The 18,153-nt window shown below is 41.7% G+C and overlaps 2 protein-coding genes across 4 annotated transcripts in view; both read left to right on the plus strand.

Annotated features, from left to right (window-relative positions):
• The window catches only part of LOC111982826 (flotillin-2), a 44,212-nt gene extending 39,034 nt beyond the window's left edge, over nt 1-5,178 (plus strand). Inside the window, exons 10-11 of the mRNA XM_024014438.2 lie at nt 2,287-2,436; nt 2,746-5,178. Of these exons, the coding sequence (XP_023870206.1) occupies nt 2,287-2,436; nt 2,746-2,784 (189 nt within the window). The 3' untranslated portion in view covers nt 2,785-5,178. The remainder of the gene's footprint in view (nt 1-2,286; nt 2,437-2,745) is intronic.
• A 329-nt stretch (nt 5,179-5,507) lies between these two features.
• On the plus strand, nt 5,508-13,707 carry LOC111982837 (protein FAM222B). Of its 3 annotated transcripts, none has more exons than XM_024014461.1 (3): nt 5,508-5,577; nt 7,653-7,783; nt 7,960-13,707. In XM_024014461.1, exons 2-3 carry the CDS (start codon nt 7,699-7,701, stop codon nt 10,158-10,160), a joined length of 2,286 nt encoding a protein of 761 aa, XP_023870229.1. In that variant the 5' UTR covers nt 5,508-5,577; nt 7,653-7,698; the 3' UTR covers nt 10,161-13,707. The 3 variants fall into 3 exon arrangements, with proteins under 3 accessions (XP_023870229.1, XP_023870232.1, XP_023870230.1); XM_024014464.2 differs by having other exon boundaries at nt 5,540-5,577; nt 7,687-7,783; XM_024014462.1 differs by having other exon boundaries at nt 5,542-5,831.
• Nucleotides 13,708-18,153: the final 4,446 nt, after the last annotated feature.

Consider the following 18,153-nt stretch of genomic DNA (forward strand, 5'->3'; position numbering starts at 1 on the left):
ACCAGCATGTGCAATGTCTAATATGCAACCAGAGGGGAAAAAAACTCTACACCACCTTTACTCCACACACTCATACAAAGCTCTCCCTCAATTTGGCGAATTTGACCATAATTCTATCCTCCTGATTCCAGCTTACAAGCAAAAACTAAAGCAGGGAGTACCAGTGACTCGCTTTAAAAAGGTCAACATTCACAAAGCCGCGGGACCAGACGAAATACCAGGACGTGTACTCAAAGCGGGGCCAAGCTTCCTGCCATCCAGGACCTATATACTAGGTGGTATCAGAGGAAAGACCCAAAAATTGTTGTCAAAGTCTCCAGTCACCCAAGTCATAGACTGTTCTCTCTGCTACCGCACGGTAAGCAGTACCGGAGCACCAAGTGTAAGACCAAAAGGCTCCTTAACAGCTTCTACCCCCAAGCCATAGACTGCAATAATCAACAATTAATCAAATGGCCACCCGGACTGCTTCTTCCCTAAATAGTTATTGCATAGTTTGGAGCTCTGTTTTGGGTCATTATCCTGTTGTAGGAGGAAATTGGCTCCATTTAAGCGCTGTCCACAGGGTATGGCATGGCGTTGCAAAATGTAGTGATAGCCTTCCTTCTTCAAGATCCCTTTTACCCTTTGCAAATCTCCCACTTTACCACCACCAAAGCACCCCCAGAACATCACATTGTCTCCACCGTGCTTGGCAGATAGCGTCAAGCGCTCCTCCAGCATCTTTTCTGCGTCTCACGAATGTTCTTCTTTGTGATCTGAACACCTCAAACTCAGATTAATCTGTCCATAACACTTTTTGGTTACTGGCCCAACGCTCTAACCACTAGGCTACCTGCCGCCATATCTGATCAATTTGATGTTATTTTAATGGACAAAAAAATTGCTTTCTTTTCAAAAACTGACATTTCTAAGTGACCCCAAACTTTTGAACTGTAGTGTACATGTACAAATTACCTTGACTAACCTGTACCCCCACACATTAACTTGGTACCGGTACCCCCTGTATATAACCTCGTTATTGTAACTTTGTTTATTATTTTTTTACTTTTGTTTATTTGGTAAATATTTTCTTAACTCTTTCTTGAACTGCACTGTTGGTTAAGGGCTTGTAAGTAAGCGTTTCACAGTAAGGTCTACACCTGTTGTATTSTGCGCATGTGACAAATAGCTTTTGTTCAAATCAAACTTCATCTCGCTAGACCGTGGGAAAACTACTGCTCACTATTGAGCAGTGACCAGTTGGCCTGCAAGGCAGAAGTTTCCAAGTCAAAATGTTATTGGTTGATTCCACTGTCACTCCAAAATGTTGTCCTAATACAGTTGAATCCCAGACACCTTTATTTAGCTTATGATGGCCTATCCAATGGCTGATTTTTAGCTAGCTAGATTTAGCTCCCTAGAGATCAGCGAAGTTAAATCCTGATTGGATCTTTTTTTCCCTTCAGTGTTAACCCTTTCCAACAAAAACTGAAGAGATTCAATCAGAACATCATTGAAGATAGTAATATAATTATCATTATTGTATTATAATCATTATGTTATAAATCCTTAGCCCTTCTCTGAAGGCGTAGAAGGCTCATTGTTCCCCACTGTGTTTGGGTTTGTAATAATTTGTAGAGTCGCTATATTTTCCATCAYCATGCATTTTTTCACTATTCTGAATGTCTAAAGAATCCATATTTTCTGAAATATGAACACAGAAATACTGGATATTTTTAACTCTTATTATGGTGGTGATTTGACAAAATTAAAATCATGGTTTTGAATTGGACATTTTTCTGGTCTCAGTCTTGACTCGGTCTCGGACCCCTTGTCCCTCTCCCGGTCTCGGTCTTGACTCTGACTCGATTTGCTCCGGTCTTGGTCTTGAATCAGTCTCGCTTTAGGTGGTCTTGAACACAACATTGGTAGACACACTCATTAGCATGCCCCCAGATAAACCTAGTCACATTTGATACTAATACAGCAGTAATAAACAGTTAATCTCGTCACTGTAATAATGACAAGCCAGTGTTTGACTTTTATTCGTTTGTTTCTTTATGACTGGACAAAGTACAGTAGTATCAGTCATAACCAACCAGTAGTTATCTACAGTAGCTTTGTCAGCCAGTGTTAGAGGTGGTAGTACAAGTGGCAGATTACACCATTTTAAAGTGACTCACAAGTGATTTGTTCAACCGGCGGTTTACATCAGTTGATGTAATATGGCATCATATACCTTAAACGTGTCTTGTGATGTGAACACAATAAAAAAAAKATCTCAATGTGCCCGTGTCTTCCTAGATTGCAGCCAAGGTGGCGGCACCGCTGGCCAGGACCAATGAGATAGTCATCCTGAGCGGGGAGGGCAACCGTGTGACTGGGGAAGTGAATCGCCTCCTGGCTGAACTTCCAGTGTCCGTCAACGCCCTCACTGGAATTGACCTATCAAAGGTAATTAGGGTGTGGTCTATGGTAAAAATTGTAGAATAAACATATATTAGTGTGTCTATAGAAATAGAATTACACTCATTATTGCTGCCAGATGGTCCACCTATCATGGAACGTTGACTTGAATAGAGTGTTAATGTCTGTTCTAGTAATTCTAATTCTATGAATTAGCTAATATGTTGCATAGGATCCTATTGGTGCTGTTGGATTTTCCAGCCTACATGTAATTTTTCAGAAATATTGAAATTAAACCTTAGAATACGATATCTTTTTCTAGCCTAAATTGAATAGTTTTTGTTTTCTATTCAACAGATCCCACTACTGCAGAAGATGACCTATGCTCAGGCCTGAAAACAATCTCTCTCTTCTACTCCGAAATCTGTTTTATGCACTCCCATAGACTGCCTTCAATACACTTGAAATGATTATATATATATATATATATATATATATATATATTTTTTTTTTTTTTATGAAGTGGATTTTTTTTAACCTCTGGTGCCTTAATTTCTACAGGACCAGAATATCTGCATGTACTGCTGCTCCTTTATATACTCTATGTATCTTTGAGTTCACTACTTTTTCAATCATGGAAGCCTTTTACAATAAGTAGATCACATGGGATGCATTGTTATCATTTAGCATGAACTGAGCCTTTTTTTGTTTAACTCATATACCTCTCTAGTCTCTACCTTACCATGTAATTTCAGTGAACAGTTAGCTGTTAAGAAGAGCAACCTCAGTGATTTTCTTCCAAAGGTGTACTCACCTTGCCAATTATACACTTCATGATTACTGAGTCATTATCCATTCTTGCTATCACGTGATTATTGTATAGGTTATGGAAGTTACTGTACTCTAATGTATATAACTTTTCATTTAACTGATTTAATTTGTATCCTTTATGATGAGTTATGGGTTTTCGCAATCAGGTGATAAGTTGTATGAAGTGCTACATAAAATAAGGTGCTCACTGCTTACTATCCTCAAATTTATTTAGGCTTCTACTTAGTCAAAGCTCTGAGTAACTGGGAATTCTTCCCACTCAATAAGCAATCATGTGTTTTCGTTTAGTTGTATGTTGTAAACAATACGTGTAGTACATTATTCCTAACACACTTTAATTTATAGCAACAATAATGGCCTTTTTTACTAATCACAGAAACCTGATTGCCAGACCTTTATTTCTTTGGCTACGATGCATCTTTCTGAATTGGCTCAAAGTAAGTTGAAGTACTGAATTGACTTCAAGTTTGAGGGAGAGATTATGAACTTTGTGGGATGCTATGATCCAGGGTAATTTATTGAGAGAACTCCGACATGGAGAAGGTTCAGTATGTGAAATATTGAAGGGTTTTTGAGTCCAAGAAGTAAAATGGCGTTACTCATAGCCAAATACTAGTCATTGCACCATATCATTTTTTATTATACACGAGTTTAAAAAAAAAAGAAAGAAAAAAAAAAAAGTTTGAACTGGGATATGTTTAAGAAGTGATTTTGTTCATTCTGTTGATTTCTTAATTTCATGTTTCATTTGATTAGTGTGACTTGACTATAACATTGACAGACACTTATTTTTTTTGGGGGGGGGGGTAGCAGTTTTATACAGTAATATAAGTCAATGTTAAGCCATGTAAGACAGCCCTTCAGGTTCTGTGCACAATGTAATCTTTGCTAAAGATAACTTTGTATATCATACACTTGTGTCAGAGAAAGATATCACTGCTGTTCAGACAATGCTATTCAATGTATTTAGTAATTTATCTTGCTTTTAATTAAATATAATTGTGAAAATGGGTATATGTGCTGTTACACTATTGTCATTCCACATTACCTCCATGTTTATGWTCTGTTTGTTGAGCTCATTCCAAGACGGATCATCACAATCTGATTATATTGGCTTTTTTTGTGGAGGTAGACTAACTTTCTGCTTGTTTAGTATCACTATTTARGTTGTAATCTTAAACAAGGTGGAGAGTAGCTCTTTGTACAAGGATAGGGAAATGGCAGATCTTGTTCATTTTTAATATATGTGGATGCCATCATCACTGATTTGGTGACTTGCACTATTTAACACAAGATCATGGGAAATGGTAAACCAAGATGGGAAATGTCCAGCTATCATGTAAGTAGACAGATTCTAATTTGCTCAGTGCTTTTTTTGTAAAGAATATCAGTGCTCAAACAATGTTCAATTGMAAAAATGCTGTCCTTTTCCCCCTCCCAGACATATTGTAACATTCTTTGTAATAAGTCAAATGAAAGTTACTACTATGAAGGACTGTTAAACTGTTATGTTTATTTTTTGCTGCCCTCATTGATTTGACTCATTGCAGCCAATGTAATTTTTCTAATACTGTGAAAATGTGTCAATTGTGTAGCAGCTGTCATTTTGATTTTTGAGTTACACTGTGGCTTCACGTCCAAATGCATTGTTCTCGCTAAGCATACAATTTGTAGACAAACCACTAAAGATATTGTATGTTTGATCCAGAGGTCATTTGGAAATATGCTTTTGTCATTTTTGTGTGAAAATCATCACTTTACTGTTGTGTCAAATGTAGAGATAGTGTAGAGATATTCACAGTGCATGTACTTATGCCACCAGTTTTGTGGTAATGTAAATGTTTTTTCTCAACAGGACACAAGTGATCCTACATATTTGTGAATGTTATTCATCTGTAACATTATATAAAATTACTATATTTGTCTTCATCTGTCATTCTAATAAAATTACAACAAATAGTTGTGCTGTTTTTCTAATGGCAATGTAATAATTCAATAGACAACAGGGTGGGTGTACAGCATAGGTATTGATATATGGTCTGGGGTGAACAGTACGATCAAAGCCAGCTGACACATTCATGGCATGTAAAACCAGTTAGTAAAGTATTGCATTCTAGCAAGACTAACTTGAGCCAAGGCCTGTCATTCAATCAATCCTTATCATAAATCGTTTTTAAAACCTCCTGCATTAAGAATCTCAGCACTTCCATCTCTTGTCAGATCACCAAGGAATATTAGTCAGGCATTCAGTATGCACACCTAAAATATGCGGAATAAAGGTCCTAGAACTCCGGATGCCTAATGCGCATGCCTTCTCAAAGTTTCTGTTGCAGAAAGCAAGCAGCAGAAAAAGCATCGGTGAGCAAACATCATAACCAAAATATCGATGTTCGATCATCTCGCAAAAATGTTTCGCAAATACCTTTCTCTTGATTTCGCGGGGGAGTATGTATTTTGCGCYTTATGACTTTCCAGCGTTTCGTTTTGCAAAATGTTTACTTCAGTAGCTATCAGACGCCGGTTATGATAGCTGGCTAACGTTAGCTAGTTAACCTAYCTGATCGCTAGCAGCACAAAGAAGTGTTCAATGCTTTGTGGTGCTATGACTCGAGGTATTTGTTTGCTTMCTATATTGCTTGCTTCTTTATCAACTGACTAACTTAGATGGTTAACTTCTCGTGTAACAGTACGTTAGCCTAAGCAACGTTACTGATTAGAACTACAATGCCTGTGTTATGTAGTTTGTTTGAAAAAAAATAAGTACTTTTTGGCACGCTAATATTGTGTAGCTAAATAGTTAGCGCTCATTTACATTTTAAGTGGTCCATTGACTACTAGACGACAATGCTGCTCAACGATGACACCAGCTAGTTAGTATTTAAGGTCTGTTCATAACTAGTTATATTAATGTCCTCGCATTCTAGATCAGAGAAGCCCTACCCAGCCCAGAGCCAACGTTGAATGACTGTTATTGATATTTACGCAATGATGCAATAACATTTATGGTAGACCRAGTCATCAGACTGTCTGAGTATATTTATTGTAACTAGTAGTTCCATCCTTTTCAAGAACTGGTCAGRTGGACACTAATCAGCTACAGTGTAAGACTGCATTCTTGAGTCATTGGGACTTCTGGGTTCTGACACATTTAGCTTTGTTCCAGAACTGAAAGGTGTTCTAGGTGACATTAAAGAACCATTACATACTTAAAACACAGCTGTTCTGCATCGCTTAGTATTGTAAAGCATTTACATTATAGTCATTTAGCAGACTCTCTTATCCAGAGTGCATACATTTTCATACTGGTCCCCCACTATTGGCCCAGCGTCGTTAGGGTTTGGCCGGGGTAGGCCGTCATTGTAAGTAAAAACTTGTTCTTAACTGACTTGTTAGATAAATAGGAATTGAACCCACAACCCTGGGGTTGCAAGTGCCGTGCTCTACCAACTGAGCTACACATGCGCACTAGACCTGAGCTCATTTTCCCTGGCTAAACAAGCATTTCAGTACACCTGCAATAACATCTAAATATGTGTATGTGACCAATAAAATGTAATTTAAACTAGCTGGCTAGCTGAACTATGCTAGTTTTTAACCTAATTACCAAACTTCATATATGCTGTACTCTCAACTTAAACTCATTTGCTAGTTATACAATCATGTAACTAAGTKATTTGCTGGAAAGAAACTTAAATTGTATTTTGTTGAAAAGTCATGACTGTTTCCAGATATGTCGTAAGATGACAGTGGRGAAGGATATCATTGCTACTTAACTRGGATCCAAGTTCAGTTTTGAGATCCACCATCTTCATTGGCACAGGGTTAGCTGGAAGTATCTGACTGGTCTTGGAACTGTGACAACAGGCAGCCTCTCCCCGCTTGGCTTGATAGGATATGTAGTGATTTTGCCAACACAGCCAGATATGTACAAGGTCTTGTACCCTTAACCTTTTTTCAACTGACTATTGTAGTTGTTGATTACTCATTAATAATGTCGAGTTAATTGACAAGAYAACTTGAGAAAATATCAACTCTACATATCGCAATGCCTAAATTACCTCTGGAGACTAAGGGTCTGTGGAGCTCCTCTTCCTCCTCACCACTCTATGGGCCCTGGTCAGGAGTAGTACACTATATAGGGTGTAATTTGGGATGCAGACACAGAGATTGGAGGAGCCAGCTTGAGGTTCTCTAGCCAGTAGCCGTCATGCAGTATGTCCTGCTGTGCCCTGGGAAAGGAGAAAAGGCGTCTCCATCTAAAGCCCCCCTMCTCTGTCTGTCTAGCGGCAGGTAGGGTGTTTGCTGTAAAAGGCTGAGGCACAAATGCGGGCTGATTACCGACTGACTGCCATTTTAGAAAGGTTACAATGTACAGGAAATAAATAGCCTTATGGCTGAGTCATTTTACATGGTCAATGTGGCGTCTCTCTCAGCATGGTGAGGAGAGTGTTTCTCATGTTGCATTAGTGGAAGTGTGACATGCTGGCCTGTCTGCCAGCATCATCAGGTGACCCTACAACCCGATTTCTCTCCCACACGCAGATGAACACTGGACTTCAGCAATGTAAGTGTTTTTATCTGATAGAATTGAATACTATAGTTTTATAGAAATCTGAAATCAGTTTCCTATTCATATTTCTACTTAATGAGTTGTAAATCCTGTCCAGTTACTAGTTGAATGAAGAAACTTTGGTTGTGTAAAAATTCCTTGTTCTGTSTCTGTCCTTCTTTCCATCCTAGGGGACACTACACAGAAGARGAGATCTGCCAACTATCCAACCCCAGCAGAATTGGATGCCTTTGCTAAGAAAGTCGCCAACAAGCCTCTGACCATAAAGATCTTCCCCAACAGTGTCAAAGTACCTCAGAGAAAGCACATCCGCCGCACAGTGAACGGGTTGGACACGTCCAGCTCCAGCCAGCGCCACAGCCCCTACCCMTCTCAGGTCAGCAGCACCAGAGCGGGCCTCCTGGCCGTCCTCCGCACTTCGACCGGCAAAAGCGCCCTCAAAGACACAGACGGCAGCCGAGCCCATCTGCTTCCCAAAGCAGCCATGAACCTCCACAGCGGGTCGTACGTTCCTCAAAGCTCTTTAAATCTCCCCGAGCATGTCRCCCACCTCCAGGGCATGTCTCAAACCCAACACCAGGCATTGAAACAGAAACAGGGCCTCTCCCACCCACATCCACAGCATGCTGTACAGCAGCACAACATGGCTCACCATGTGACTTCACAGCCACAGAATATGCCTCAACCTCGCCCTAAAACTTTACAGCAACAGAACATGGCCCACCCTCAAACTTTACAGCGGCAACAAAGCTTGTCCCAGCTGCAAACTGTACAGCAGCAACAGCAGAATCTGGCGKACCCCCAGAATATCCAGCGGCAGCAAAGTTTGCCTCACACGCAGACTTTACGACAGCAAAATCAGACTCTGCCACAAACCTTACAGCAGCAGCATCTTCTTCATCCTCAGACGCTGCAGCACCAGACTCATCCTCACCAACAAGCTTTAGTACAGCAGGCTGTGGCTCAGGCTCAAGGTCTCCGGCACCTGCCTGACTTAGCCCACGCCCAGCCTCCACCTAGTCTGCAACATTCCCAGGGCCTGCAGCACTCCCAGAGCCTGTCACAGCCTCTCACCCAGGGCCTCCGGCACCAGCCTGACGTAGCCCAGTCCCAGCCTCCACCCAGTCTGCAACATTCCCAGGGCCTCCCCCCATCTCAGCAGCTCCCCCAGGCCTCCTGTGCCGGCCCTGGCCCTCCCTTTGCTTCCAATGCCCTGCAGCCCCAGCCAGGCCCCCCCTACGGCCCCAGGAAGCTGCCAGACGCAGACGTCCCGCCAAACGTAACTGTATCTACCTCCACCATCCCGCTATCCATGGCGGCCGGCCTGCACCACAACCGGCCGGGCACAGACCTGAGCAGCATCGTGCACCAGATCAACCAGTTCTGCCAGGCTCGGGCCGGAATGGGTGCCACCTCGGTGTGCGAGGGCCAGATTGCCAACCCCAGCCCCATCAGCCGTAACCTTCTCATCAATGCCAGCTCCAGGGTCAACACACCCCACAATCTGGACCTCCTTCCCTCCTGCCTGCTGGGCCCCACAGAGAAGGCCCCTGGAGAGTCCCAGGGCCCTGCTGGTGGCCTACAGCCCAACATGGCTGTCATGAATAGGATGCCACCTGCTTTCCACGCTGACATAAAGCAGCAGTTACAGCAGCAGCAATTACAGCAGTTACAACAGGTTCACCAGCAGCAACAACATAATCAGTTACAGCAGCTCCAACAGGTCCATCAGCAGCAACAACTACAACATCAGTTACAGCAGCAACTCCAACAGCAACGCTCCTGGAACCAGCACCAGCTGGTTCACATGCAGCACCTGCCCGAGGGAGCCAACCCCAGCAAGAACCCCAGGAGAGAAATCCCCTCTGGGCCTGTCTTCCCTGCCAAGACCCTCAACTATCCCCARGTGCTGCTGGCTTCGCAGCCACAAGCCTTCTACCTTAAACACCCATCAGACAAGACAACCCCCTCGCCCTCCGTAACCGGCCCACCGGGTGGCACCATGCCCAGTTACACCAATGGGGGCMACCTGCAGGCTCCATGGGGCAGTGTCCTACAAGCAGGCAAAAGTGATGGTCTAGGCCCTCTGGATTTGGCCTTCCAGGGGGGCCCGTCAGGGGCCTCCATAGACTGSAGCACACCAGGATCACAGTACCGACCAGGAGCCAGACCCGGGTTCCCAGGTTCGGGTCAGACCAAGCTGATGAAGCAGAACGTGTCTGATTACCTGGCTGGGGATTTCCAGACGTTCCAGCATAACCCAGGTGCCATGGGGAAGATGCACAGGCCCCCCATGGGTAGAGCTCCAGCCCAGGGCCCAGAGCTAGGCAACGSTAGAAATATCCCCGCTCACCACACAGGCTATAGATAGATGGATAGCAGTCTTTACCTCACCAGTTGTGTGTCATGGTTTGTGAATGATTCAAGATTATAATCAGGTGTCCACATGTTGTAGAGTTCTTGCAAGTGATCAATTGAATGTTCTCCCTAGTCGGTTGCTCCTGCTCTCAATGTTCAATCGCTGACTTATGTTTTAAAAGTAGGTCCTCAGCCCTTAAAGGTATCTGTTAAACCTTAGTGCCAGATGAAGGGTTTTTGATTGTTATTCCAATGATGAAGAATACTTACTCATACCACAACATGGACATCTGCTTCTTGTAGTATTTTCTGGAATACTCTATTGTGATCTAGGACTAAGTAGAGAACCTAGTAGGGCTACATCCTTTCCACATAACAATTACCAGTTATGCCCAGGTTGTCATGGAACCAACCACGCCCTTTTACAACATTAGTGGCCTTAAAGCTGCCAATGCAGCGGCTGAAAATGGGTTGTTATTTCCTGGCCTATGTTTACATTTGAATGGGTATTTTTGTATGKTAATATGAATCAGGTTCATGTCTGGGTATATTCTTACTTCAATCTCTCCCCATATAGAGTAAGGTACTGCTACAACCATTTTGTCCTGTCCTCCTGTGTGTGATAAGACCTTAAGACGGAGTACTTTTGAAGTCGTTTTTAGTGTTTTTTCTTATCCCTACCTTGTTCTGTTACTTAAATTAAATTGTCTCTACTTGAATTTCTCCAGTGACGTTTTCAGTATGAGGGCTTGGAGAATCGAAATGTCATGCTAAACATTTACAAAAGGAACAAAACATCCCTTTGGGGAAAAACATTAATTGTCTTTTGAATAATGTGAACCCAGTAGGATCAATCCCCTGATCTTGAAAGGAATTGTCTGTGTGTGCATAGACCAAATTGATCACTTGCAAGTGTGCAAGTACAACCGAACATACCAGAGGGTTAAAATATTTATTTGTTTCACCACTATACTACTGTAAACAAGTGAATGGATTCCTTGTGGATCTTTACCTGTCTGTGGGGGTTCTGGTAAGCTGGGGGGTATCCTACGAAGCAGGTTTGAAGAGTTAGCGAGGTAACTTTGGTCAACTGAGTCTTAATGAAAAGTTTGACATTCGACTAGCCATGTGCAACGTGCAGTTACAAGCCTGCTAGAATTAGTGGCAGGTGTACGAGCAATATCCACTGTCGTAGTACGGCTGAAGACAGCTGGAATGTGACGCTAACAGAAGCTGGTTCGCTTCAGAAAACTGAGTAGATCTAGCTTGCTTATTGGGATACCCCTCTTCCTTCACTTGCTAGCCAAACCCTAACTGTGTATTGTCTCTGTACTACCTAGAAATTTTAAATGCAGGTTACCTCCTCATGCTAGTAGATGGGTCTAGCCATAGAAATATAATTACTTCTAAGTAATGATATTTCTATGGGTCTAGCATGCTGCGTTTTTCCTCAGTTTAATTTGGGGAACGGCTTACTCTTTCCTCCTCCCTGATAACTCTTGGGGAAAAAGCCTTAAATGTTATATTAGTTACCCTCTACCTTAAATGTTGACTTCTTACACCATGCCGGATTTCCTCACAGTGCATGGCGTAGCATCCTTTATCGAAAATAGTTATGATACTAGCAATTGTTTCTGCATATGTTTTCATTTAAGGCCACTGTTAAATTMCTAAGTAAAAGTCATAATTTTAAAGGATAATAAGTATGAATAGTGTTAAGCAGAGTTTCATAGGTTTGTGTGTGTGGCACTGGGCTGTAACTATGGTTTTTGGACTACGTTTCTTTAGTTGTTTCTACATGACAAATACACTACACTAATTTAGTTCTTAGCTAATTTATTTATTTGAACACTGCATCGTGAAGCCATAGGTTTTTCCACATGGGTGCCATAGATAACGCATATGATCAGACACAAAACAATGCAAACTGATGTCTCACAACTAGCTGCATTCAGTAAGCGATGGAAAGGTTAATTAAGTCATAGAGGTAATTTTATTTATAGGGGTTATGTAGCCTTAAAGGCGCTGCACCTTTTTTTTRKWTTTTTTTTTTTGCATTGTCATTCAGAAAATTGCCATAATATATCTGCAGTACTAGGGGAATGATAGTGTTTCACAGTATTACTTTCCTGCCCGCCAGAGCGGCATTTGTTGTCAAAATGGGAAAGCTGTTTTGACTTTGCCTGTGTGGAAATCGGGTCAAGCAGCCAATGGAAAAATTGCTCTATTTTCCTGGTTGCTAAAATTCTACACGGTTCGCTCATTTTCAGTTTGTGAGAAAAACAAGCACTGAATAGTGGAGGGAATTATTGTATCATCTAAATTGCTGTGAAAAATCTTTTTAATAACAAAAARGTTTTTTACAACTGAAGCTGGCGGACCAAAACCGAAAGTAAAAGGCTCAAGCGCAAACATGTTGCGTGGGAGATGGTACATTTGTTTTGAATGCAGCCTAGTGCTGTTGCAATTCTCCTAGCTTCCACATAGGGGAGACATTCTGTGTAGCACCTTTAATGTTATGGATTGAGCTTTCTTCCCTGAGGGCAGTTGCTAGATTCTGTTTGGCTCTTACTGTTGTGTTCCTGATGTGCCTGGCCCTTGAAGCTGCTATTGAATTATATTCTGAACACACAATAGTGTGTGTGTGTGTATAGTAATGATGTATGGGTTGTACTATTGGAATAAAGGTTCCTATTTATGTGTTGTCATGAATTTTTGAAATGCGAGATTGTAAATCTGTGTAGTGGAAATGGACCAACTGTTGCTGCAGTGAACCAAGCAATGTACCTGTTGTTCCATTTGACCTGATTTACCTGTTCTATAATGTTGTACAGCCATGTTACAGCCCGAGAAATCCAGGTTTACGGTTACGCTTTCTATATTAAGCCCAGCGGAGGCATTTCATATGGAATAGTATGTGGGTGTGTGCGAGAGAAAGGGTGTGAAGCCTAGATACTTGCGCACACACGTGTGTACACTACACAGTGGTGCACATCTATCCATTTTGGGTGGGACCAAGCTTCTAACTAACTACTGATACTGGACAGAAGTCCATGCTTACGTGCCACAATGATTCCAGACACTGTTGGGAGTCTGAACGGTTGCTGCTGAATCACTGACCAAAGTCACCAAGCCTTCCCCTTAACCATAATCACCATGGCCCAAAGCCTAGTTACAGTATATGTCTGAAATGGCACCCTATTCACTACATAGTGTAGGACTTGACCTAGGGTCATAGTCAAAAGTAGTGCACTATTTCGAAAGTAGTGTGCCATTTTGGATGCTAACATTCTTTAGCCATGTTGGTTTGTATTAGTTTTAAAGAATCATGCTATTTTAAGGTTGTGACAAAAGAGTGGTCTGCTGCCCTCTAGACAGTTGTAGGAACAGCATGTGGGACTGTGATGTATTAATGGTGCTGGTGAGTGTTTTTGCTCCACATAAGTGGAAATATGACATGAATGGCAGTGGTTGTGTTATTCCAGTTTACCTATCCTTGAACTATGCTTTTCACCAACATTACGCCCTAACCAAAATAAAGTTTGCGTTTGCAAAACTGATTCCTTTTATTTCCAGTTTATTTTATTTGTAACAGCAAGGCTTGAGATGTCTATGAAACAGGGAATTTTCAAAGGATATAAAAACATTTCTAATAGTCATTCTACTTCTATGTCAATACATAGATGGAATGAGGTTAAACACTTCCAATTGTTTATAATTCCTAAACATTGATTATACATTTTTTATGGATTTGTTGACAGTCTATAAATAATATCCAATAGTCATATGGTTGGTGTGCTAATGTAAGATTTGACAGACACCAATGCAAACATGTCCGAAAACACCGTCTAGGGTGTGTGAGGTTAGGTAGGATGAACTCAAGACTTCAGAGCTCATGGATGTGGAGCTGCGGCAAGTGGACAAGCAAAACCTTTTCAGGATAGAGCCATCTCCCTGCAAGTTTGAATAAAGGATTTGAGCAGATGAGGAATAACCTCTGTTAGCTCTACAGATCCTGTCTCTTATACACATCTAGATGTGTATAAGAGACAGATTTACATTGACCCCCCCCCCATTTTCACTTTTATACTACGGGTTACCGACATATTCAAATAATGACTGACATATTTTCATTAACTTTATTTGTATTAATTTATTCATACTATTTCATCCTACCATAAGATATAGTCCGGTTGCCAGAGACGCAACCCAGACGTTCAGTCTTTTTGTTCTGTATCTATGGACAGGACCCAGTCGTTTGTTCTGAATGTTCCATTGTCATACTGGCAACGTTCTTATCCCTTGCTATAGCTAGCTAGCCAACTATGGCTAACTTAGTCATGTCAAAAAGTACAGCCAGAATAACAGCAAAGTAGCTGCATTAGAATTTGTATAAGCTGTTTTCTTGACATTTATTTGGAAACATCCATGACAATGAACAAATGAGACCCGATTTTGCCTGGCCCAGAAAATGTGCTCACTCAGGACACTGTTGTTCAGAGGAGCTAGCCAACAACACAGCTAACACAATCACTTCAAACTGAAGCTGGAAAGACTGCAAACTAGCTGCACTTCGTTTCGTTRGACATCTTTTCAACGGACATTTCTTTGTATATATCCATAAAAATGATGCCAGCTGATTCATGATTTCGATTGCCTGAGAGACGCTGCCTGTCTGTCTCGTCCCGACTCGTTTATAACTATGGGACAGATGGAGATCGAATTTGAATATTGAAACAATGTTGCAAATGTCGGAGAGACAGATAGCAAAGTTTATACACATCTCCCCTGTTTAAATGAAATGTTAGTCTAAAAGAAATTGAGATAATGTCGAGATGCTTTTTATAGTGGAGATCAAGTTTAACAGTTGCTGGGCTGATGAGACAGTGGATTGCGCAGTCAGATGGAACAGAGTAAATAGGCATTTTAAAGTCATAGATTTGWGTGGTAATTTGTGGGATAGACACCAGCTGGAATGCGATTTTAACCAATCAGCGTTCAGGATTAGACCCACCTTGTTGTATAATCTCACATACAGTACCGGTCAAAAATTTGGACACCTACTTATTCCAGGGTATTTCTTTATTTGTACTATTTTCTACATTGTAGAATAATAGTGAAGACATCAAAACTATGAAATAACACATACGGAATCAAGTGCTTTATTTCCAAAAAAGTGTTAAAAAATCAAAATATATTTGATATTCTTCAAAGTAGCCCTCCTTTGCCTTGATGACAGCTTTGCACAATCTTGGCATTCTCCCAACCAGCTTCATGAGGTATTCACCCGGAATCCATTTAAATTAACAGGTGTGCCTTGTTAAAAGTTAATTTGTGGAATTTATTTCCTTCTTAATGCGTGTGAGCCAATCAGCTATGTTGTGACAAGGTACCTGTGGTATACAGAATATATATATATTTACCTTTATTTAGCTAGGCAAGTCAGTTAAGAACAAATTCTTATTTTCAATGACAGCCTAGGAACAGTGGCCTAGGAACTGCCTTGTTCAGGGGCAGAACGACAGATTTRTACCTTGTCGGTTCAGGGATTTGATCTCACAACCTTTCGGTTACTAGTCCAACGCTCTAACCACTAGGCTACCTGCCACCCTAATCCACCCTAATAGCCCTATTTGGTAAAAGACCAAGTCCATATTATGGCAAGAACAYCTCAAATAAGCAAAGAAAAACGACAGTCTATCATTAAGACATGAAGGTCAGTCAATGCGGAAAATTTCAATAACTTTTTAACGTTTCTTCAAGTGCAATCGCAAAAACCATCAAGCGCTATGATGAAACTGMCTCTCACGAGGACAGGAAAGCAAGACCCAGAGTTACCTCTGCTGCAGACGGTACGTTCATTAGAGTTACCAGCCTCAGAAATTGCAGCCCAAATAAATGCTTCACGGAGTTCAAGTAACAGGTACATGTTCAGAGGAATGAATCAGGCCTTCATGGTCGAATTGCTGCAAAGAACCCACTACTAAAGGACACAAATAATAAGAAGAGACTTGCTTGGGCCAAGAAACACGAGCAATTGACATTAGACCGGTGGAAATCTGTCCTTTGGTCTGATGAGTCCAAATTTGAGATTTTTGGTTCTAACCGCTGTGTCTTTGTGAGACACAGAGTAGGTGAGCAGATGATCTCCGCATATGTGGTTCCCACCGTGAGGCATGGAGGAGGAGGTGTGARGGTGTGGGGGTGCTTTGCTGGTGACACTGTCAGGGATTTATTTAGAATTCAAGGCACACTAACTATCATGGCTACCACAGCATTCTGCAGCGATACACTATCACATCTGGTTTGCGATTAGTGGGACTATCATCTGTTTTTCAACAGAACAATGACCCAGCACATCTCCAGGCTGTGTAAGGGCTATCTGACCAAGAAGGAGAGTGATGGAGTGCTGCATCAGATGGCCTGGCCTCCACAATCACCCGACCTCAACCCAATTGAGATGGTTRGGGATGAGTTGGACCGCAGAGTGAAGGAAAAGCAGCCAACAAGTGCTCAGCATATGTGGGAACTTCTTCAAGACTGTTGGAAAAGCGTTCTAGGTGAAGCTGGTTGAGAGAATTCCAAGAGTGTGCAAAGCTGTCAGGAAGGCAAAGTGTGGCTACTTTGAAGAATCTCAAATATAAAATGTTTTTTTATTTTAATAAAATTATTTTGGTTACTACATGATTCCATATGTGTTATTTCATAGTTTTGATGTCTTCACTATTATCCTACAATGTAGAAAATAGTACAAATAAAGAAAAACCTTTGAATGAGTAGGTGTGTCCAAACTTTGACTGGTATAACCAGATGTCGTATTCTCGCGAGGCTATCCTTTGTCCTACTATAGGAAGGTACTCAAGGGACCGGTTTCCCGGACAAAGATTAAGTCTAGTTCTAGAGTAAAAATAATGCGTAATGGAGAATCTCCATTGAAATAGCTTTTTAGTCCAGGACTAGGCTTAATTTCTGGCCTGGAAATCAGCCCAAGGAGGTTTACCTGAAAAACATTCTACTTTCATCTCCGGCCAACGATCCTTTCTTCTGCACCTCTCCTGAGCACAGTTTCTCTTTCAGACACATGGGCAGGTAGCTCTCCAGGTTTAGGATAGTACAGGCTCTCTGTGGACACACACACACCCAATCCAGACTTCTAAGCAAGTCACTTGCTTACACACAAGCACATACATGTAATGTATTTTTATACACTCATTATCGTCAGCCATTTTCTTTTTAGAATCACTTTCAGACTGACTCGTCAGTGGGTTTGTTACCTGTAGTTGCCAGATGCTTTTGCTCTCTGGAAATCTTTTCCACTGTCTTTCCCATGAGAGTGATAAGCATGGTGGGCGTAGGTGAGCACAATGTAGGATATGAGTAGAATGTAAAACACCTGTAAGGCCGATGATAAAGAATGATGATTCAGGGGCACTACGACGACTTCAGTATAAGACGCAAAGGTTAAATTCAATCAGAGTACTACACAACTTACTCGGGACAAAAATAAAATAACACATAAAATGAGCACATGCCCTGCTCTTTACCCCAGAGCCAGAAAATCTAATAAAAGTCTCACTATCAAAATAAAGGTCTCACAATACAGATCCCATGTACACACCTCTTTGTACTGGACCTGCTCCATGAACTCCAGGTCTCCTATGCCAATGGTGAACTTGAAGTTCCATTGTGGCGTCATGACTATGAGTATCACAATGGATCAGATCAGGTTGGCAATAGCTGACAATAACCAGACCTTCTCTCACTGTAAATTAAGCAGGAGAGGACTCTCTCTCTACCCTCCAATATTGGCTATTGGAATGTCCTTTTGTCTCCAGAGACCATGTCACGAATCCTGCTTCCTGAGTCTGTTTTTGCCTGTGTTCTGTCCTGGAGTGTTTTTTCCGGTGTCCTGGAACGCACCCTGTCTGGTTGCCGGGCGACGTAGCTAGTTGGAGGATCTCTGAGTACCCGCACCTGTATCCCATCAGCTATCTGCACACCTGGTK

The sequence above is a fragment of the Salvelinus sp. IW2-2015 genome, linkage group LG22 (genome assembly GCF_002910315.2).
Source record: "Salvelinus sp. IW2-2015 linkage group LG22, ASM291031v2, whole genome shotgun sequence".
NCBI classification, from domain to species: domain Eukaryota; kingdom Metazoa; phylum Chordata; class Actinopteri; order Salmoniformes; family Salmonidae; genus Salvelinus; species Salvelinus sp. IW2-2015.